The sequence below is a fragment of the Xyrauchen texanus genome, chromosome 5 (genome assembly GCF_025860055.1).
Source record: "Xyrauchen texanus isolate HMW12.3.18 chromosome 5, RBS_HiC_50CHRs, whole genome shotgun sequence".
Classification (NCBI taxonomy): Eukaryota; Metazoa; Chordata; class Actinopteri; order Cypriniformes; family Catostomidae; genus Xyrauchen; species Xyrauchen texanus.
Window position 1 is genome coordinate 5669752 of NC_068280.1, and position 24515 is coordinate 5694266.

The following is a 24515-nucleotide window of genomic DNA, read 5'->3' on the forward strand; positions in this document are numbered from 1 at the left end:
TAAACGAGCTGAGCGATTTTGAGGTCATGTCAGTCAACCGAGTCTCATCCAGCCGCTTAGATGAACTCAAGAGGCACACAGCAGAAGACGGACTACTGCAAACCCTGTCATCTGTCATCAAACACGGATGGCCCGTCAAACAGCATAACGCTCCACCATCCATCAGTTCCTTTTTCCCATTCAGAGATGAGCTTACCATCGAGGAGGGCGTCGTCATGAAAGGTCACAGACTTGTCGTTCCCAAGTCACTGCAGAAAGCGTACACAGACATCGTGCACAGAGGACATCCAGGAGTGGAGTCCACCAAACGCAGAGCCCGAGACATAGTGTTCTGGCCCACTATGAGCAGTGACATTGACAGAACAGTACTCTCATGCTCTGTTTGCAACAGTCAGAAGCACCATCAGCAGAGAGAACCACTACAGTCACACCCAGTTCGGACCTACCATGGTCTACAGTAGCAACTGACATCTTCGAATGGGATGGCAAGCATTTTCAGGTACTTGTAGACTCAGTACTCTGGTTGGTACGAGATTGACCTCCTCAAGGACATCACTTCCACAACAGTCCTCACAAAACTGAAAAGACACTTTTCTGTGCATGGCTCCCCACATCTTCTCATCTCAGATAATGCCAGACAGTACACTAGCCAGAAATTCAGAGATTTTGCTACACAGTGGGACTTCAAGCATGTAACCAGCAGTCCTGAGTTCCCACAGTGCAACGGCTTGGCTGAAAGGGCAGTGCAAAGTGCCAAGCAACTGATGGAGAAGTCGAAAAGAGATGGTACTGACGTGTTCCTCAACCTTTTAAACATGAGAAACATCCCTCGCGATGCGCAGCTTGGCTCACCTGCACAAAGACTAATGTCAAGGCAGACCCATACTACCCTCCCAGTCTGCAAACAGTTATTGCAGCCAGCATCCCTCAGCACCCAACAAGTCACAGCCCAGCTCCAGAAGAAGAGGCTCTCCCAGAGGCTGAGCTATGACAAGTCCAGCCGTCCTCTTCAACCACTGCTGGAAGGTGAAGTGGTCCGGATGCAGACCCCCCGGGGGTATGATCGCATGGGCACAGTTGGAAAGATCTGTATGGAGCCGCGGTCTTACATCATCCAGTCTAGAGGCAAAGACTACAGGAGAAACTGCAGACACCTCCTGCCTGTAGCCGAGCGATCTCCAAATCAGCCTGACTGCGTCGACCTACAACCCCTCAACCCAGCTGCCGGTGAAACGCTTCCCATTTACGGGGAGGAACAGCGGGATCCCACGGACACTATACCACCGCCAGTCCAGGTACCCGTAGCTACTTCGCCTGCCCACGTTGGTAAGAGCCCCTACACAACACGTTTTGGTCGTACAGTCAGACCAAACCCCAAATACAAAGATTGAATATTGGACTATGAATGGACCATTTAATGTTCAGTACGACGACACAAAAAAAAAAAAAAAAATCATGCCATGCCTTCCTTGGTTACATTGGTTATTTTGTCTATGTTTCAGTCAGTTTAAACATTGAAGTTCTTATGTTAAAATTGAATATGGTTATATGTTGTTGATGATACCATAAGCTAAAGAAAGGGGATGTAGAGCATTCACCCAATGCTCGCTGGTAGTTGAATGAGCCTCTGTAGCCACCATCCGGGTTACCAAACAGCGCATGCGCAGGAGGTGGTGTAAAAGGTTTATACCAGGCTAGGCTACTGGTGACTGTACAAGCAAGCTAATAAACAGAGTTCGGTTTATAAAGTATTCAGTCTAAATGATCATTATACAGAAAGAGAAGAACAGGTTAAACAGGTAAACAGCATAAGCAATAATACTAGACAGGGATAATAGAGGAATGTTCCTATCAACTTTCAGAAAATCAACATTTGGAAATTACTTTGACTTTATACTATGTTTTTATTTTCTAATAAATGTCCGTAGTATAATTATTACTGTGTAAGTTATCGTCCTCCCGCATCCAAAGTTGTCACTTGGCATCTGTTACTTTTCTCAGCGCTGGTCAGGATGCACCAATCACAGTCGTTTGTAGGATGTGTTATTATTTTCTGGACATTACGTGGGCGGATTTCCATCTATATTTTACGTCCAATTTTTGAAATTAGTACAAGCATACTTTTCGTACAAAATATTTCCTGTCAAAATGTCCTGAGTTGTGATGCTTTTTCGGTTGGTAAGCGCCCTCTTCAGGAAGACAATAAATGTTTAATTTTGCTCATTGGGGAAGACCATCGGGATTAGGAAATAATGTTTTGTCAATATAATAAGGCATTTGTGATTAAAAATAGTTTTATTAGGTTATTTGTATGCTAAGCATATTTTGTTCAGGTGGCCTACTTTTTCAGATAAAAATGGAAGTACATAAATAAGAAATATGAGAAAAGATTATGTAGGAGTTGGAAAGCAGAAAGTTGGGGAAAATGGCATTGTTTCAATGTCACTTTATGTCCCTTGGAAATTATTTTCTCGTGGTAAATCTTCTTGAAAAAGATATCATTTGATTTTGACCCATTAACATTAAGTTAACTGTATGGCTGGCACGGTGGCTCAGGGGTTAACACTGTCGCCTCACAGCAAGAAGGTCCCAGGTCAACTGGGCCTTTCTGTGTGGAGTTTGCATGTTGTCCCCGTGATCGTGTGGGTTTCTTCCATGCGCCCCCCACAAGTCCATAAATATGTAGGTTAAGTGAATTGGAGACTCTAAATGCCCCGTAAGTGTGAGTGAGAGTGCCCCAGCCACTGGGGGTTGCGTCAGGAAGAGCATCCGGTGTAAAACCTGTGCAAGTCAAATATGCGGATCATGGATGGTCCGCTGTGGTGATGCCTAATGGGAGCAGCCGAAAGAAGAAGACCCTTAGATTAATTGCATCACATATCGCGGCATAATATTAGTGGACATTTCTTAATTTATTTATTCTTTAGAAATTCTTTAAAAAAAGGTTAATATTTAATATGGAGACATACTGTAAGAAATTATACTTGTGATATGTCATAATAATGTTATTTTGCATATATTACCAGACTGACTTTCTCACAATTTCTTAATACCAACATTTTGAATATTATCCTTATCCTGGCTATATGTACCAACTTTCAAAACCAAACCTACGCCCTTGTTAAACAGGTTACTGTATTTTATAATTTTTGTGCAAACACTATACATGAACTAAACAGGCACATTTTTGCTACAAAATTTTTTTTAAATGAAAATGTATCTCAAATATACTGTTTTTTTCTTTCTTTTTTTCTCAAATTAAATGTAGATAAACATGAGTTATATTGCTTAATTAAAATGAGTGGTGCATGTTACCCTTTTCTGCTTTTACTCCTCAATTTAAATATCTCTGATCAGACAATTCATTTTTAATGTAACTTATGTATTTCATAGATTTCTTGATAGATCGATGACCATACTTTACTGCTTCCAGCTGCAAAAACAACAGCTACATCAAACTCAAAATGCAGAAACAATTATACAAAAAATTGCAGTCAGACAAGATAGAATCTGCTTACACTTAAGTTGACTTTAACTTTCTACATGTTCTTGTTTTGGGCAGAAGAAAAGAACGGAAAGAACTTGAGAGAGTTTAGGATACGAATCCAATCATAAAACATCAGTTGGGAAAACAACAAGTTAATGAAAATGTATTTTTACATAGAATCAATAGTTGAGGAATTGATCAGGGCTTTAACAAAGAACATCAAACAGGTGTAAAATAGACTTGCAGCATATCTAAACAAAAAATGAAAATAATCTTTATATTTTTCCCCAGAGTCAGAGACCATTTTAAAGCTGCACTTTTATCTGTATTTATGTTTATGTATTTATGATGATGCTGAGATTTCTTTCATTTGTACTTTACAGAATCCAAAAACTTATTTCAAGAGGAGATATTCCATGTGTGAAACAAATATTGCAAAAGTGGAATTTTCCATAAAATCTAAATGGATCCAGTTTTATCACCTTAATCATCCTTCATATGCTGATAAACTCATCAAGCTTTGCTGCCTTCACCATCATTTGAATTCCTCCATTCTTGAGTTTGGTCTTTCAGAGAATCATGAGTCCATGGAGCCGCCAATCTATCATCATATTAATGAACGTTTATTACATCTAATGTGCTGAAGAGAACACAACAGTGCTTATAAAGTCTGAGGATGAAACAACTCTTATTGTCGAGTGAATAAACCTCTGTTTCACTTTATTTGAACATGTTCAATTTCAGGATCATTTTATTCATATCTGCTATTGTCACTCTGGACATTGAACTGTGTTTCAGTGCATGTGCACCTGCTGAATATGACATAAATGGAAATTGCTGCTCCATGTGTGCACCCGGTACAGTAAAACCATTTCATGTACATATTAGGAGTCTTTATGGCCTTAACATGTTTTAATATTGATAAATAATAAATAAATAAGTAAATACATACATATAGTTTATACTCAAAGATTACACAATGAACTCAACAAACAGTCATTTAAATAAGTTGACTTTTTGATGAAAATATAAAATAATTTTTGGCTTTTTCTTTTGTAGGTTTTGTAGATATATCATATATAATTACAATAAATCATGCTTTTAAACATTCATTTATTTTAAGAAAGTATATTCTCTAATGTTTTATTTAGGAAACCGTGTCTATTCGCATTGCACAGTACAACTTGTGTTCCTTGCCCTGAATCATCTTACAACGATGAACCCACTTCAAAACCATTATGATCAGAATCAGTTTTATTTCCAGGTATGTTTACACAAGGAATTGGTCTTGGTGACAGGAGCTTCCAGTGCACAATACAGCAACAAAACAGATAATAATAAAAAAAAAAAACACATTTTATATATAAAAATAAATAAAGTGTATATAGAAAACACAAGACAAAATATACATGTACACATACATAGTGCAAATTTAATTACAAATCTGTTATATACAGTGCAAGGGAATGTAAATGGCAGAAGAGGAAGGATGTGTTGGATAAATATATAAAAGAAAAAAGTGAAACAGTGAATTGTACATAATTATTGCTCAATGGGGCAGTTTTAACCATTCATGAGATGGATAGCCGGAGGGGAGAAAAAAACGGTTCCTGTGCCTGACGGTTCTGGTGCTCAGATCTCTGAAGCATCAGCCAAGTTCAAAAAGGTAATGGGCTGGGCGAGTGGGGTCTTGAGTGATTTTTCCCGCACTCTAGAAGTATATAGTTCTTGAAGGGAGGGCAGGGGGCAACAAATGATCCTCTTAGTCTAAACTGTCCTTTGAAGTCATCCGATTTCGTAGCTGAATCAAACCAAACAGTTACTGAAGTGCAGAGGACAGATTCAATGACAGCGGTGTAGAACTGTATCGAGTGAACTTCCTCAACTGGTGAAGGTTCTACAACCTCTGATGGGCCCTTTTCCACAATGAAGTCAATGCAAGTCTCCCACTTCAGGTCATGTGAGATGTAGTGCCCAGGAACCTGAATGACTCCAGTGCTGCTTAGAATGGTGAGGGGGCTCAATGTTGGAGAGTTCCTCCTAAAGTCCACAATCACAGTTTTGAGTGTTCAGCTCCAGGTTGTTTTGACTGCACCAGACAGCCAGCTGTTCAACCTCTCTTCTGTATGCCTGTCCCCGGTCTCACTAGCTGCTGCCTATCCATCAGAAAGCTGGCAATTCACCAACAGATAGACGTGGGAACAGAGAGTTAGTGTCATTTAGTCTGGAGAATAGCTGGGATGATGGTTTTGAAAGACGAACTGAAGTCCACAAAAAGGACCCTTGCACGTCCCCGGTCTGTCAAGATGTTGCAGGATATGATGCAATCCAATGTTGCTTGAATTATGTAACCCAGGTGCAGGAGTTTATTCAACAGGTTACTTCAACAGCAAACAGGAAGTCATGGCTGGAGCTCAAACAGGTAACTTCGACATCACACAGGATGAAAGGAGAGTCAGGTGTATAAACCGTGGAGATGGTAAGTATCTCCAGACATAAAGAATCCTCCACGTTTTCAATGTCTAGTTCACCAAGCATAAGTGCGTGCTCAAAGTTCAGAAGGGGCGTTTCAAACAGGGGAGTAGGGATACGGTAAACAGGGAATTTAAAGAGTCACTTATCGTATGTGTTTGTAGAGGAACGTAAACAAACTTGTGAGGGAGATGCGAGGAAGTAGAGCAAGCGTAACACTCACAAAACTAGTAGAATAAATCCATTTGTGGTTTCCGGGAATGATAGCTGATAAGTCAGTGATGCAGAGAAGCAGTAAACTGTAGCGGAAGGGGAAGTCCAGAGTACCTCGCAACAAGGGTAGTCGCCAACTGAGTGTGCGAGTGGGGTTTAAATGCCAGTTCTAATGAGATGATGATTAGATGCAGGTGCACATAGTTGAAACACGGGTGAGTGAGAGCGGGTGATTGAGGGAGAGTCCGGAGCGCTTGACAAAGTCACATCAAAAGGACTTCTGTACAATCTGTGTGTGCGGATACCTGCAAAACAAAAAAGAGGGAAGATGACATTATTACAATACAGCTAAACATCCACATTTTAATTAACTTAATGCCAGATAATTGCATAGTTTTTCCAAATGCTTTGTGTATTTAAGTTTTAATGTACAAAATTGTACTTTGTTTTGTTCAATTCATTTTGTGTACAGTTCGAAAAATTCACTTGTTCACTATTACAGAGTTGGCAGATTTGAGTTGAAGTTTGTTGCTGGTTGTGAGAGATAAAAAGTATTAATTGAGATTAATTGAGAACTTAACATGTTGACATTGTATTTGATTATTTTTGTAATAATTAAAGATTTACTTCTGTTAGAGAGTTGTCCTCTTTGTTTTAATATCAGAATTGTTAAGAATCCTACAGCAACCACAATGAGAACAATCACAAGAAAAGCAAAAATGACTCCGACGATGAGACCAACTGGAGTTGATTTGCCACATTCAGCATCAGATGACTTTGTTCCTGGTTTTATTTCTTCACTTCCTCTGTCTCACATCTACAAATGTGTAATTGATTAATATTAGTACATCCAGTCATATTAAAATATATATTTAACACTTGTAAATGTGGTAATTACTCACTTTGAATGTGGTTGACAGAATGTTAAAGTCCCATCTGTGCAGTCAGCACATACAGTATCCTTTAATGCTGTTCCTGTAAAGAGATTGAGACCTTAAGTCCATTAGAAGGAGAGCAGCACACTAGTTTTACTACCAATTTATTAATTGACAATCCCTGTTTAATTGAATGAATGAATTAAAACTCTACCTGAATTTAAAGAATACACTGGTGGCCAAACGTTTGGAATAATGTAAAGATTTTGCTCTTATGGGAAAAAATGTGTACTTTTATTCACCAAAGTGTCATTCAACTGAACACAATGTATAGTCAGGACATTAAATAACATGAAATTTACTATTACAACTTCTTAATCTAGCTTAAAGAATTCATTAATGCATTAATGACAGCTTTGCAGATTCTTGACATTCTGGTTGTCAGTTTGTCCAGATACTCAGGTGACATTTCACCCCACACGTCCTGTAGCACTTGCCATAGATGTGTCTGTCTTGTCGGACACTTCTCATGCACCTTACAGTCTAGCTGATCCCACAAAACCTCAATGGGGTTAAGATCCATAACACTCTTTTCCAATTATCTGTTGCCCAATGTCTGTTTTTCTCTGCCCATTTTAACCTTTTCTTTTTGTTTTTCTGTTTCAAAAGTGGCTTTTTCTTTGCAATTCTTCCCATAAGTCCTCCTGAGTTTTCTCTTTACTGTTGTACATGAAACTGGTGTTGAGCGGGTAGAATTCAATGAAGCTGTCAGCTGAGGACATGTGAGGCGTCTATTTCTCAAACTAGAGACTCTGATGTACTTATCCTCTTGTTTAGTTGTACATCTGGTCTTCCACATCTCTTTCTGTCCTTGTTAAAGCTGGTTGTTCTTTGTCTTTAAAGACTGTAGTTACACCTTGGTATGAAATTTTGGTAATTTCAAGCATTGTATAGATTCATTCCTAAAAACAATGATCAACTGAGTTCCAAAAGCTGCTTCTTTTTAGCTATTTTTGACCTAATATGCCAGTCTTTTGCATACTGTGGCAACTCAAAAACAAACACAAAGACAATTTTAAGCTTAATTTAACGAATTAAATAGCTTTCAACTGTGTTTGATATAATGGCAATATAAAGTGATTTTCTAGTACCAAATTAGCAATTTAGCATTATTACTCTACAATAAGGTGTTGGAGTGATGCTGCTGTCTAGATTTGATCAAAAATATATTTTTTTAAATAGTGATGGTGCTGTTTTTCACATCAGTAATGTCCTGACTATACTTTGTGATCAGTTAAAGGCCACTTTGGTGAAGTAAAGTACCAATTTCCTTCCAAAACAGCAAAATCTGTACATTATTCCAAACTTTTGGATGCCAGTGTTCCTTTATTATGCTTGTGTCGGTCTTTTTTTTAATTATTTTTTTTATATATATATATTTTTAGTACACAAGTATTTTATATTTTGTGCCTGTGCACGGTTCTTCTTATTTCTAAAACGTTAATAGTTTATTTCCTGTTCAGTACAATAGACACACCACACCCACCTGTTTGTTTGATATATTGTCCAGGATTACATTTAGAGTGTTTCATAGCAAAAGTACAGCTGTCTTTATTTTGGTTAATGCAGTAGAAACCCTCATGTGGCTCACAAACAGTATCTGCAGTGCGTGTGCAGGCCTTCTGCACTCTTAGTCCAACATCTGTGGGAGACACAAAACAATTTTTGTTATCAAAAATGCAATGCATCAGAAAGAACTTTAATATATGATTAATATCTCTTTATCATCAGTTAATGCCATTATTATGGAGGATACACTAACTTTCATCACACACAGTACAGTTAAAGCATTTCATAATGTAATTGGGTTCATCGATGTAAGTTGATTCAGGGCAAGGAACACAAGTTGTACTGGTATCTTCAGTGCAATCCCAATAGACACTGTTTCCTAAATAAAACATAACAGAATATACTTTCTTAAAAGAAATTCATGTTTAAAAGAATGATTTTTTGTAAGTATATACGATATATCTACAAAACCTACAAAAGTTTTTACAAGACTGTTTGTTGAGTTCATTGTGTAGTCTTTGAGTATAAACTATATGTATGTATTTACTTATTTATTTATTATTTATCAATATTAAAACATGTTAAGGCCATAAAGACTCATATGTACATAAAATGACTGGTTTTACTGTACCGGGTGCACACATGGAGCAGCAATTTCCATTTATGTCATATTCAGCAGGTGCACATGCACTGAAACACAGTTCAATGTCCAGAGTGACAATAGCAGATATGAATAAAATGATCCTGAAATTGAACATGTTCAAATAAAGTGAAACAGAGGTTTATTCACTCGAGAATAAAAGTTGTTTCATCCTCAGACTTTATAAGCACTGTTGTGTTCTCTTCAGCACATTAGATGTAATAAACGTTCATTAATATGATGATAGATTGGCGGCTCCATGGACTCATGATTCTCTGAAAGACCAAACTCAAGAATGGAGGAATTCAAATGATGGTGAAGGCAGCAAAGCTTGATGAGTTTATCAGCATATGAAGGATGATTAAGGTGATAAAACTGGATCCATTTAGATTTTATGGAAAATTCCACTTTTGCAATATTTGTTTCACACATGGAATATCTCCTCTTGAAATAAGTTTTTGGATTCTGTAAAGTACAAATGAAAGAAATCTCAGCATCATCATAAATACATAAACATAAATACAGATAAAAGTGCAGCTTTAAAATGGTCTCTGACTCTGGGGAAAAATATAAAGATTATTTTCATTTTTTGTTTAGATATGCTGCAAGTCTATTTTACACCTGTTTGATGTTCTTTGCTAAAGCCCTGATCAATTCCTCAACTATTGATTCTATGTAAAAATACATTTTCATTAACTTGTTGTTGTCCCAACTGATGTTTTATGATTGGATTCGTATCCTAAACTCTCTCAAGTTCTTTCCGTTCTTTTCTTCTGCCCAAAACAAGAACATGTAGAAAGTTAAAGTCAACTTAAGTGTAAGCAGATTCTATCTTGTCTGACTGCAATTTTTTGTATAATTGTTTCTGCATTTTGAGTTTGATGTAGCTGTTGTTTTTGCAGCTGGAAGCAGTAAAGTATGGTCATCGATCTATCAAGAAATCTATGAAATACACAAGTTACATTAAAAATGAATTGTCTGATCAGAGATATTTAAATTGAGGAGTAAATGCAGAAAAGGGTAACATGCACCTCTCATTTTAATTAAGCAGTATAACTCATGTTTATCTACATTTAATTTGAGAAAAAAAAGAAAGAAAAAAAAAACAGTATATTTGAGATACATTTTCATTTAAAAATATTTTTGTAGCAAAATTGTGCCCGTTTAGTTCATGTGTAGTGTTTGCACAAAAATGATAAAATAGAGTAACCTGTTTAACAAGGGCGTAGGTTTGGTTTTGAAAGTTGGTACATATAGCCAGGATAAGGATAATATTCAAAATGCTGGTATTAAGAAATTGTGAGAAAGTCAGTCTGGTAATATAGGCAAAATAACATTATTATGACATATCACAAGTATAATTTCTTACAGTATGTCTTCATATTAAATATTAACCTTTTTTTTTAAAGAATTTCTAAAGAATAAATAAATTAAGAAATGTCCACTGCACGGTTAGGAGGAAAAATGTGATATGCGATAAAAACAGTGATATGTGATGCAATAAATCTAAGGTTCTTCTTCTTTCGGCTGCTCCCATTAGGCATCACCACAGCGGACCATCCATGATCCGCATATTTGACTTGCACAGGTTTTACACCGGATGCTCTTCCTGACGCAACCCCCAGTGGCTGGGGCACTCTCACTCACACTTACGGGGCATTTAGAGTCTCCAATTCACTTAACCTACATATTTTTGGATATGTACTTGTGGGGGGCGCATGGAAGAAACCCACACGATCACGGGGACAACATGCAAACTCCACACAGAAAGGCCCAGTTGACCTGGGACCTTCTTGCTGTGAGGCGACAGTGTTAACCCCTGAGCCACCGTGCCAGCCATACAGTTAACTTAATGTTAATGGGTCAAAATCAAATATGTTTGCATACAACTAACCTAATAAAAAAAATTTTTTTTATATCAAATGCCTTATTTTATTGACAAAACATTATTTTCTAATCAGGATGTTCTTCCCCAATGAGCAAAATGAAACATTTATTGGGAGTTATACCAACATCTTAAAATCCTGCACCTCTGACACAACTGTTCAATTTTTAAGGTGTCTTGCTGAAGAGGGCGCTTACAGGCCGAAAAAGCATAAAAACTCAAGACATTTTGACAGGAAATATTTTGTAGACGAAAAGTATGCTTGTTTAAATCTACAAATTTCAAAAATTGGACGTAATACTGCAAGTAGTTAAAATACAGGTGGAAATCCGCCCATGTCCAGAAAATAATAATACATCCTACAAACGACTGTGATTGGTGCATACAGCGCTGAGAAAAGTAACAGATGCCACCTGACAACTTTAGATGAGGTAGGATGATAATTTACACAGTAATAATTATACTACGGACATATAATAGAAAATAAAAACATAGTACAAAGTATTTTCCAAATGGTGATTTTAAGAAAGTTGATAGGAACATGTTCTCAATCATTCCTGTTTTGTATTACACGCTGAAACTGTTGAACTTGTTTAACCTGTTCTTCTCTTTCACTTCCGTTTCTTGACCAAAAACTAGCTAATGAAAATGTTAGTATATCTAATAAATTCAAACTGTTGCTGTAAACTATAACTAGATAATAGTGTTTAATAAACGAAACAGAAGTACTAAACATCTGCTTTAAGTGACATTTGATACAATAATGAAAATACTTTGTCTATCTGCTATTTGATACAATAATGAAAATACTTTTTCTATCTTCTATAATCCACGATGACCAACATTTCCCATTTTCGAATCTCAGTAAAGACTATCAACTTTCTAAAGCAGTAAAACATGAGGAAAAAAAACTATAAAACAGAAAAGCTTTACCGAATTACGTTGTTTGACGTTGTTTCTGTAGAGCTGTTGAGGTCATGATTCTACTCCATTTTGCTCTTGTTATTCAAACGTGTCAGCACTACAGTGGCCAGTACAGGTATGTCTGTAAATAGATTTAAAGGACACTTCACCAAAATGTAGTTTCAAATCCCATTTAAATATCTTCTGTGAAACACAAAAGATTAATTTTTGAAAACTAGACATGCGCACAGGCACACACACGCACGCACACAAACACAAACACAAACACACACACACACACACACACACACACACACACACACACACACACACACATGTTGTGTTTCCATGTTTTATGGGGACTTTCCATAGACATAATGGTTTTTATACTGTACAAACTTTATATTCTATCCCCTAAACCTAACCCTACCCCTAAACCTAACCCTCACAGAAAACTTTCTGCATTTTTACCTTTTCAAAAAACATAATTTAGTATGATTTATAAGCTGTTTTCCTCATGGGGACCGACAAAATGTCCCCACAAGTTCAAACATTTCGGGTTTTACTATCCTTATGGGGATGTCCCCACAAAGTGATAAATACACGCTCACACACACACACACACACACACACATATATAGTGTTGGATATAGTTATATAGTCTTCCAAAAATCTTTTGTTTGTGTTCTTCAAAAGGAAGAAAGTCATACTCATCTGGGATGTCATGAGGGTGAGTAAATGATGAGAGAATTTTCATTTTTTGGTGAACTGTCCCTTTAAGACCATATTACTGTAGTAACACATTGATAATTGTTTTCTGACAAAAAAAACAAAAACAAAAACAAAAAAACATGGCTACTACAATATTTCTATAGCAAAACAACCTTTTATATACATTTGTATATATTATTATAAGTAGTATTAAACAAAATATTAAGAGTGTACACGAATGGCGTAGATTTGGCTTGAATATTGGGGTGGATATATAGGGACGTGAAGAATTCACCCATGTTTCCATTGATCATGGTATACATAATGGGGGTTGTACTTGCTTGTTTTGATTATTGTAGGGGTTACCTCCCCTCAGTCAATGGACCAGACTGTGTGAGCTGGACATTCCCTCTGCGGTGGAGAAACACTTACAAAACCCAGAAGAACATACACATCAGGTGCCATCTGCAATCCTGAACCTAAGTTAGGAGAACCTGTCAAAGTCCACAATGATGACAAGATATGCCGACAGAAGCTACAACAGCTGAAGAAGACTTTTTTATCCACTGGAACACAAAATGAGAGGTTTCAAAGAATATTCACACCGCTTTTTCCCCCATAAAATGAAAGATGACCAGATGCTGTTAAGCTCCAAAATAGACTTTATTCACAATAGCACCATCCTTGATTTTTGACCAGAATGACAAAGAGGCTGTGAGAAATAGACACACATTCTCTTCAATTGGTTCTTCTCTTCAATTTTCAATAAAAGATACATGTACACTCTCTTTAATGGGTTCTTCTCTTCAGTTTTCAAACTTTTCAATACATATTTTCAATAACATTCAGTAGACTAAAAACTCCAGAAAACACGAGTTTTGCAAAATCAGATGTGATCTAGGAGCTTTTTACAGCTTTATACTGTGTGTGACATTGAAGAGATGTACCTCACAGCATTGTTGTCATTCCCATTAAAAATGGCAAATATGGCCCTACCGTGAATAAGGTGGAAAATTGAAAATATGCTTTTGTTTTGTGGTGCCAACGTTCTTCAAAAAATGTCCTTTTGTGTTTAAAATAAGGGGTGGAAAAGCCATACAAATTTCGAACAAGATGATGGTGAGTAAATGATGACAGAATTTTCCTGTTTGGGCCCCATTTGGGCTCCTGCCTTTTTGTTTGAAAATAAACAGTCACCAGCTGAACACAATCATCCCCTGTGTGTCAAGGAATATAAACTTTCTTATTAAGGTAAGATACTGTATATAGCCTGCATTTACACCAGTTAAAACACCTGCTTTCGTATAATGGGAGATTTTTAAACAAAAGATTTTTGGAAGAATATTTCAACTCTGTTGGTCCATACAATGTAAATCAACAGGGTCGAAGGGACCCATAAAGGCAGCTTGAAAGTAATCCATAAGACTTAAGTGAATAAATCCTTATCTTAGAGAGAGAGAGAGACAGAGAGAATTAATTTCAGTATTATTATTGGTTTCTGTCCTTTCATTTTTATATTGAATTTTTATGTATAGAATATGTTGCTTTTGTAGGTGTAATTTTGGCAGTGTGTTGGCATGTCAGTGGAACTCCAACCCTGGTTACGGCCCTGACCACACCCACCTGTGCTGACAAGTTTGAATATCAAAAGTCGGTTGACTCCATTTGCAGTAGAATCATGACCTCAACGGCTCTACAGATACAACGTCAAACAAAGTGATTCGGTGAGACTTTTCTGTTTTATAGTTGTGTTTTTATTTTTTACTGTTTTAGAAAGAAATGGGAAATGTTGGTCATCGTGGACTATAGCAGATTTGACAAAGTATTTTCATTATTGTGTCAAATGTCACTTACAGCGAACATTATTATATAGTTAATAAAATAAAATGTCACTTAAACACTATTATCTAGTTATAGTTTACAGCGACAGCTTGAATTTATTAGATAATCATTTTCAATTGTTTTCTGTCAAGAAACGGAAGTAAAAGAGAAGAACAGGTTAAACAGGTAAACAGCATGTGCAATAATACTAGACAGGGATAATAGAGGAATGTTCCTATCAACTTTCAGAAAATCAACATTTGGAAATTACTTTGACTTTATACTATGTTTTTATTTTCTAATAAATGTCCGTAGTATAATTATTACTGTGTAAGTTATCGTCCTCCCGCATCCAAAGTTGTCACTTGGCATCTGTTACTTTTCTCAGCGCTGGTCAGGATGCACCAATCACAGTCGTTTGTAGGATGTGTTATTATTTTCTGGACATTACGTGGGCGGATTTCCATCTATATTTTACGTCCAATTTTTGAAATTAGTACAAGCATACTTTTCGTCTACAAAATCTTTCCTGTCAAAATATCCTGAGTTGTGATGCTTTTTCGGTTGGTAAGCGCCCTCTTCAGGAAGACAATAAATGTTTAATTATGCTAATTGGGGAAGACCATCGGGATTAGGAAATAATGTTTTGTCAATATAATAAGGCATTTGTGATTAAAAATTTTTTTATTAGGTTATTTGTATGCTAAGCATATTTTGTTCAGGTGGCCTACTTTTTCAGATAAAAATGTAAGTACATAAATAAGAAATATGAGAAAAGATTATGTGGGAGTTGGAAAGCAGAAAGTTGGGGAAAATGGCATTGTTTCAATGTCACTTTATGTCCCTTGGAAATTATTTTCTCGTGGTAAATCTTCTTGAAAAAGATATCATTTGATTTTGACCCATTAACATTAAGTTAACTGTATGGCTGGCACGGTGGCTCAGGGGTTAACACTGTCGCCTCACAGCAAGAAGGTCCCAGGTCAACTGGGCCTTTCTGTGTGGAGTTTGCATGTTGTGCCCGTGATCATGTGGGTTTCTTCCATGCGCCCCCCACAAGTCCATAAATATGTAGGTTAAGTGAATTGGAGACTCCCCGTAGGTGTGAGTGAGAGTGCCCCAGCCACTGGGGGTTGCGTCAGGAAGAGCATCCGGTGTAAAACCTGTGCAAGTCAAATATGCGGATCATGGATGGTCCGCTGTGGTGATGCCTAATGGGAGCAGCCGAAAGAAGAAGAACCTTAGATTTATTGCATCACATATCGCGGCATAATATTAGTGGACATTTCTTAATTTATTTATTCTTTAGAAATTCTTTAAAAAAAGGTTAATATTTAATATGGAGACATACTGTAAGAAATTATACTTGTGATATGTCATAATAATGTTATTTTGCCTATATTACCAGACTGACTTTCTCACAATTTCTTAATACCAACATTTTGAATATTATCCTTATCCTGGCTATATGTACCAACTTTCAAAACCAAACCTACGCCCTTGTTAAACAGGTTACTGTATTTTATCATTTTTTGCAAACACTATACATGAACTAAACAGGCACAATTTTTCTACACAATTCTTTTTTTTAAATGAAAATGTATCTCAAATATACTGTTTTTTTTTTTCTTTCTTTTTTTTCTCAAATTAAATGTAGATAAACATGAGTTATACTGCTTAATTAAAATGAGAGGTGCATGTTACCCTTTTCTGCTTTTACTCCTCAATTTAAATATCTCTGATCAGACAATTCATTTTTAATGTAACTTGTGTATTTCATAGAATTCTTGATAGATCAATGACCATACTTTACTGCTTCCAGCTGCAAAAACAACAGCTACATCAAACTCAAAATGCAGAAACAATTATACAAAAAATTGCAGTCAGACAAGATAGAATCTGCTTACACTTAAGTTGACTTTAACTTTCTACATGTTCTTGTTTTGGGCAGAAGAAAAGAACGGAAAGAACTTGAGAGAGTTTAGGATACGAATCCAATCATAAAACATCAGTTGGGAAAACAACAAGTTAATGAAAATTTATTTTTACATAGAATCAATAGTTGAGGAATTGATCAGGGCTTTAACAAAGAACATCAAACAGGTGTAAAATAGACTTGCAGCATATCTAAACAAAAAATGAAAATAATCTTTATATTTTTCCCCCAGAGTCAGAGACCATTTTAAAGCTGCACTTTTATCTGTATTTATGTTTATGTATTTATGATGATGCTGAGATGTCTTTCATTTGTACTTTACAGAATCCAAAAACTTATTTCAAGAGGAGATATTCCATGTGTGAAACAAATATTGCAAAAGTGGAATTTTCCATAAAATCTAAATGGATCCAGTTTTATCACCTTAATCATCCTTCATATGCTGATAAACTCATCAAGCTTTGCTGCCTTCACCATCATTTGAATTCCTCCATTCTTGAGTTTGGTCTTTCAGAGAATCATGAGTCCATGGAGCCGCCAATCTATCATCATATTAATGAACGTTTATTACATCTAATGTGCTGAAGAGAACACAACAGTGCTTATAAAGTCTGAGGATGAAACAACTCTTATTCTCGAGTGAATAAACCTCTGTTTCACTTTATTTGAACATGTTCAATTTCAGGATCATTTTATTCATATCTGCTATTGTCACTCTGGACATTGAACTGTGTTTCAGTGCATGTGCACCTGCTGAATATGACATAAATGGAAATTGCTGCTCCATGTGTGCACCCGGTACAGTAAAACCAGTCATTTTATGTACATATGAATCTTTATGGCCTTAACATGTTTTAATATTGATAAATAATAAATAAATAAGTAAATACATACATATAGTTTATACTCAAAGACTACACAATGAACTCAACAAACAGTCTTGTAAAAACTTTTGTATATTCTGTTATGTTTTATTTAGGAAACCATGTCAATTTGCATTGCACTGAAGATACCAGTACAACTTGTGTTCCTTGCCCTGAATCAACTTACATCGATGAACCCAATTACCTTATGAAATGCTTTAACTGTACTGTGTGCATTGCAGGTCAGTGTATCCTCCATAATAATGGCATTAACTGATGATAAAGAGATATTAATCATATATTAAAGTTCTTTCTGATGCATTGCATTTTTGATCACAAAAATTGTTTTGTGTCTCCCACAGATGTTGGACTAAGAGTGCAGAAGGCCTGCACACGCACTGCAGATACTGTTTGTGAGCCACATGAGGGTTTCTACTGCATTAACCAAAATAAAGACAGCTGTACTTTTGCTATGAAACACTCTAAATGTAATCCTGGACAATATATCAAACAAACAGGTGGGTGTGGTGTGTCTATTGTACTGAACAGGAAATTAACTATTAACATTTTAGAAATAAGAAGAACCGTGCGCAGGCACAAAATATAAAATACTTGTGTACTACAAATGTAACAGGGATTGTCAATTAATACATTGGTAGTAAACCTAGTGTGCTGCTCTCCTTCTAATGGACTTAAGGTCTCAATCTCTTTACAGGAACAGCATTAAAGGATACTGTATGTGCTGACTGCACAGATGGGACTTACTCAAATGGCTCTTTAACATTCTGTCAACCACATTCAAAGTGAGTAATTACCACATTTACAAGTGTTAAATATATATTTTAATATGACTGGATGTACTAATATTAATCAATTACACATTTGTAGATGTGAGACAGAGGGAAGTGAAGAAATAAAACCAGGAACAAAGTCATCTGATGCTGAATGTGGCAAATCAACTCCAGTTGGTCTCATCGTTGGAGTCATTTTTGCTTTTCTTGTGATTGTTCTCATTGTGGTTGCTGTAGGATTCTTAACAATTCTGATATTAAAACAAAGAGGACAACTCTCTAACAGAAGTAAATCTTTAATTATTACAAAAATAATCAAATACAATGTCAACATGTTAAGTTCTCAATTAATCTCAATTAATACTTTTTATCTCTCACAACCAGCAACAAACTCCAACTCATCTCTGCCAACTCTGTTATAGTGAACCAGTAAGTGAATTTTTCGAACTGTACACAAAATGAATTGAACAAAACAAAGTAAATTTTGTACATTAAAACTTAAATACACAAAGCATTTGGAAAAACTATGCTATTATCTGGCATTGTGTGTCAATTAAAATGTGGATGTTTAGCTGTATTGTAATAATGTCATCTTCCCTCTTTTTTGCAGACTCAGATTCTACAGAAGACAGTTTGATGTGACAGCTGCTTGACAATGAAATCACAAAATGCACTTATCTCACTTATCTACCTCAGACTGCCATGTGTTAATTGCAACAGTTATGTTGAACCTGTTTTAAATAACTATAGTTACTTATTTTAAATAAACTCTCTCCTCATTATCCCTTAAAGAATGTGCATGTTACACCTCGATTTGACTCTCTTCATTGGCTGCTTTTTGCTGGTTGCATATAGCACAGCCACTGGCTCTGCACCTCAACACACTTTTGCAACTTTTTGCTCCTTCTAGAAGCGTGCAGTCGGTGAGTGAGAAGCACCTGGTGGGACAAAAACAATCACTTTTTACTTTCACTGTTCCCTGCTGGTGGAATTATCTTACCAAGTCCACACGAAAAGCCAATTCCCCTGCAACTTTCAAGAAACATGTATAAATGCATCTCTCCCATAAGCGCTTGACTCAACCTTTTAATGCTCTTAAAAAAACCTCTTAAACTATTTTTAATTCTTTAATATTTTACACATCTTTAACTTTCATCTCTGTTGTAGCCAGATAAATTTGGACCTTTGTATTGCAGTACTTCTCATTTTATTGCTTCCTTATAGGATGAATTAAATTTTTACAGTATAATTCCCCATTATTAATTGTAACTGTAAATTATAATTAATAATTATTATTATGTAATAATGTAATATATACTGTGTGTGTGTGTGTATATATATATACATATATATATATATATTAGGGCTGTCATTCGATTATTTTTTTTAATCAAATTAATTACATGGTGTCTTGATTAATTAATCACGATTAATAGCATTTAATCGCATATACAAATATTTGCAGAGAAAGCCCCTCATATAACAATAATTAAAAACTATAATGATGAATTAATTATACATAGTTATCTTTAAATATTAAAAAAATACATATTTATATATTCAGTTAATTAAAATACATTACATTCTTGTAGCAGAAGAGTTAATCATTGATAAGACGATACAAAAAGTGGCTTTAGAATGCAATGTATTGTTTACTCCATATTATTGATCATAAGTCAATCATTGACACACAGTTCACAGCAATCCATTACACAAGTGAATTTGTCAATCAGTTGGAGATTTATTATGAGGGCTTGTTTAAGGGCCGTCAATGAACACCTGCATCAGACATGCTTGTGTAGCGTCTTGGATGCGTTGCATCATAAATATAACGTGTTTAGTTCACTGTTTTAAGTTAAATATAGTTTAATACTTACAACACATCTTGATATCTCTTAGTTCGGATTTGCACTCCATCAAGTGTTTTGAACGTGTTTTCTTCACTGTATAAACTGCATGTTGCTCATACAGCTGAAGTTTCACTTACTGCCCTCTGGAGTATACAGGTGGTACTACAAGCATTTCTCAGGAATCTTCCTTATTATGGTCCGGTGGCATTCCGATTAATTGCGTTAGTTTTTTTTTAACGTGTTATTTTTTATAGAATTAATCGCACTGAATTAACACGTTAAATTGACAGCCTTACTATATATATATATATATATATATATATATATATATATATATATATATATATATATATATATATATATAATTTAAATAAAATTGCTTGGCCTAAAAGCACTACTTTAGTTTTAATGCAGTTCATTAGGATCTAACAGCTGTTTCAAACAAATGTAATGCTAATGAGACACCTATCATTAAGAAAAAAAGAACATGACATTATTTTAATAGTTCTCTTTAATGCAGTTTATTTGGACAATGTGGAATACGTTTTTACACTGCTCGTGAGTCATGCCAGAATACCTGTAACATGATTATAACCTTACTCTAAATATTACCATCAATGCTGTTTTGAACAGAATATAATACATTAAGAAAATGGTTTTAAATGGTTGTAGTAGATGGTTGGTACATAGTGTTCTTGTTGTAACATGAACACTTCAAATGACTGTACTGCAGTGTAATTACATTTCATACAAAAACTCATCATAGAACTCTTTATAATTGTTGGTTATCATAATGCTGTTTTATTAGGTGTCATGAACTATGTTAACCTTAACATGAGATTTCCAAAGATGGCCTGACACAAATGCACATGGTTGTGTTATGGAGCTGTCAGTTTGCTGTGATAGTAGTCCTGATCTGAAATTAACGTACTCTTGGAATCTAATGCGATCTAATTAAATTTATATCTAGATATTTTGCTTTCTGGTGGTGAATAAGGGAGAACGAACATTTCTAAACCAACAATGGCAATGGTCGAGATGCCCACCAAATATGAGAAAGGTGAAAAAGAAATGACTCGACTCACTAACAGTTAAAGGATTAGTTCAGAAATGTATTCAATTTACATGACTTTCAAACTCTTCTGAACAAAACGTAACTTGCAATTGTTACTTCAATCTATTTGTACTTGATCTAATCCATTGCCATTATTTATTTTGGTGTAACATAATTTGTTAAGTCTGATTGAATTACATTTTTGACCTGAGTATAAAACCAGTCTGTAACGGGTAAGGATGGACCAGGAGGAGGCGGGAACCGGCTGAGCAGTCAATGAAATTTGAATGACATAAATCAGCTGGCCGCATGTGTCTCTCTCGAACTGGCACATCTGGCTCGTCTTTAGTGTAATACAGTTACTTATATTTTGTATTTTAAATACGTTATCCCGTTACATGTATTCCATTACTCCCCAACCCTGTTTATGAGCACTTTTATGATGCCTTTAGAGTATGTGCTTTTTGGACCCCATGGACTTGCATTGTATGCACTGAAACACATCATGCATCTATGAAAATCTTTGTTTCGCAGAAGAACGAATGTCAATTATCCCTTTAATGACATTGAATTTGCAGTTGACATGGAGGCATTGAGATTTACAGTACATGATGTTCTTTATAAATGAGTGTGTGTGAGTATCTGAGGAATGGTTTATATTATAAAAGAAAAGCTGGAATCTACTGTGTACATTTGGCCCATGGTGGGAAATCTGTATAGGGAATAATCCTGTTTCTAGATAATTCAGATATACTACTGAATTTATTTGGAGCTATTTTACTATACATAGCGTTCAGTCCTATTTTGTGAACTTCACAAAATTACAAACTTTCTACCATGTAATAACTTAACCTAAGAACATTTGCAACCTCCAATCCAACTCCACTTGGGTGAGGCACAGTGGTTTAAGACCAGTCATGGCGACATCCTGTGTAAACATTCAAAGGACTGTGTGTGGTGTGTGTGTGTGTGTGTGTGTGTGTGTGTGTGTGTGTGTGTGTGTGTGTGTGTGTGGATCATAATTTAGGCCACAGCTGAACATAAATACCGGTTACCTATGCACATTCACACAGCTACAAACAGTGAGGAGCAGAGAGAAAAATCTGACACAAGCCAGGTTTAGATCTTTAACATGGATCCATCTGTCTACGTGTTTTAAATGTTCAGAAAAGGCTTGTAATATTTCCTATTTTCCATTGACCCTATTCATGGTAGCGCCATCTTTGATTTTGAATGGGAATGACAATGAGGCTGTGAGGGATTGACTTCTTTAATGGAACGAACGGTATAAACCTGTAAAAAGCTCCTAGATATCATCTGATAATCTATCAGCGGTGATCGGGAAGAACAATAATAACTAGTGCCACTACAGTGTTCCCATTTCACAAATTCTAAAAATGTGTGTTTCCATGAATTTCCAACTTTGTAAGAACTTGGAGGGTTCTGTCACGACTCCCTTGTTGTCTGCTCCGTGTTTCACTAGTCACTGTCACAAACTACACTTCCCAAAGTTCCCTGCCCTCATTACGGCCAGCACTCAGTCATTGTTCTCACCTGTATGTCGTTTAGTCCTCATTACCCCTGTGTATTTAAACCCTGTTGTTTCTCCATTCCTTGTCGATCGTTGTTTGTGGATGTCTGATGTAGATGCTTTGCCCGGTTCTCCCTGTTCATGGTCCCATTATGTTTTCATGTTTTGGTTTCATTTTTCCCCTCTTGGTTGTTTCCTTTGTTCCTGTCTTGTTTATTTTCATTTTGTTCAATAAAGAACCTGCGTGTAGATCTCGTCTGCCTCACCTACTTACGTAACAGGTTCAGGCAATTTAACGAAAAGAAGATAACTTCATTGTTAAAAGAGGAAGCATTTTCATCTGTGGATGTATTTTCAAGATGAAGCTCAAAGGTGGAATTGAGAAACGCTTTGAAATCTGTGCTGTACCGTAATGGTTTCAATATAATGACTACACATCACAATCGACATGAGTGTGTGTTTGACAGTGTTAGAAGTCAGATGGAGTGGGACATAGGTCTCTCCACTCCTTCACATCCATCAAGTATTAATGTGGCAGGGCGGAGGGTGGGGCCGGTTTGTGATTCTACACACCCGGTCCCTTATCAGGCTAATCAAGCCTCCGAGAGGGATAAAGGCCGACTGCGGATGGTGGTGCGAGAGAGAGAGAGAATGTTTACGGGAAGCTGACCATCGTAGGTTTATGTGTGTGTCTTTTTGTTTAAGTTTTTCATTAAAATATTATTTATATTGTCAAGCCGGTTCTCGCTTCCTCCTTTCCCTTATATCCCTTTACAATTAGTTTCATCAAGTACAAGGCACAGATTTGTTAACTATGCCCTATTTTTGCATTTTTGCTCTTTCTGACGACGGATTTGTAGATCATTTCTTTAATATATAAATGTGTGCCTACTGATTTAATGCACAACCACTCAATAATAATGAATTTTGATCGACTTATCTTCGTATTCATGCAGATAACCAATGAAAAACTACTTTTTTTTAACCGTTGATGGACGATGCAGTCAACGTCTCCAAGCGTAAATGCTGGCAAATTTATTTAAGGACTATGACAACACATAGGCTACACCTCAGCAGCGGCCATAACTACATTTACCCAAGTATGATGACTTAAGCTTCATGAACATGCAAGTGTGAAAAGGGTCCATTGTAATGTTTACCCAACTATGAGGTCTACAGTTTCACGAACATGCAAGTGTGAAAAGGGTGCATTCTTTGAAACCTTTCATTTTTTGTTCCACTGGAGAGAAAAATAATAATAGAGGTTTGTAAAGTCGTGTGATGGTGAGAAAATGATGACAGAATTGTCCATTTTGAGTGAACTATAGCTTTAAAGGCACCGGAATTGTTGCATGGAATTGGGTGTTGTGGCCAAAGATTAAAGGGCACCTATTATGGCATTTAAAATGTTCCTAATATTGTTTTGGGAGTCCCCAACAACAGTTTTACATGCATGCAATGACAAAAAACACTTTTGTTGTCTTATAATATGCATTTATGTTTACCTGATTTGCTCACCGACTCCCAAATGATTCGTTCAACGACTCATTTTTCCAAACCCCTCCTTTGCGTGACGCTAATCTGCGGTGATTGGTCAGATGACCCAGTCAGTTGTGATTGGTATACTCTGTGCAGAGATTGTCGGAAACAGAACGCCCATCACTGCTTTGTAGTAAAAAATCAAAATCAGAGAAGGAATTTGAGTTGATTTATGTTAGCGATCATAGCCCAAAGTTCGGTGGTAAAAACCCAATCAGTTATTGTTTGCGTTAGCCCAACGCATAAACATATTGGTAAAGCACTGCATTACTACAAGTTATTGCTCTATTCTTTATGACAACTCCAATAACATCGACAAACATTTCACTTATTTCAAAAAAATTGACATTGGAGACCTAGAAACTGCGCTGAGCG

General features: G+C 36.1%; 2 protein-coding genes across 13 annotated transcripts in view; one reads left to right on the forward strand and one right to left on the reverse strand.

Annotated features, from left to right (window-relative positions):
- LOC127643973 (tumor necrosis factor receptor superfamily member 14-like) overlaps positions 1-12302 on the reverse strand; it is a 25146-nt gene extending 12844 nt beyond the window's left edge. The window contains exons 1-5 of one of the 4 annotated variants that reach the window (XM_052126936.1): positions 12075-12302; positions 9407-9721; positions 9248-9306; positions 8870-8995; positions 8594-8749 (exon numbers count right to left, since the gene is read on the reverse strand). In XM_052126936.1, the coding sequence (XP_051982896.1) occupies positions 8594-8749; positions 8870-8995; positions 9248-9260 (295 nt within the window). In that variant the 5' untranslated portion in view covers positions 9261-9306; positions 9407-9721; positions 12075-12302. Of the gene's footprint in view, positions 1-7074; positions 7148-8593; positions 8750-8869; positions 8996-9247; positions 9722-12074 lie in introns of all 4 variants that reach the window. The other 3 variants (XM_052126935.1, XM_052126934.1, XM_052126933.1) reach the window with 3 other exon arrangements.
- Positions 1-19339, forward strand: part of LOC127643975 (tumor necrosis factor receptor superfamily member 14-like) — a 25548-nt gene extending 6209 nt beyond the window's left edge. For 2 of the 9 annotated variants that reach the window (XM_052126939.1, XM_052126944.1), the window contains 7 exons: positions 16837-17310; positions 17492-17617; positions 17738-17893; positions 18091-18178; positions 18264-18454; positions 18551-18595; positions 18777-19339. In XM_052126939.1, the coding sequence (XP_051982899.1) occupies positions 17184-17310; positions 17492-17617; positions 17738-17893; positions 18091-18178; positions 18264-18454; positions 18551-18588 (726 nt within the window). In that variant the 5' untranslated portion in view covers positions 16837-17183 and the 3' untranslated portion in view covers positions 18589-18595; positions 18777-19339. Of the gene's footprint in view, positions 1-3870; positions 4345-11503; positions 11573-12740; positions 12775-13114; positions 14480-16836; positions 17311-17491; positions 17618-17737; positions 17894-18090; positions 18179-18263; positions 18455-18550; positions 18596-18776 lie in introns of those variants that run through there. The other 7 variants (XM_052126937.1, XM_052126940.1, XM_052126943.1 and 4 more) reach the window with 7 other exon arrangements.
- Positions 19340-24515: the final 5176 nt, after the last annotated feature.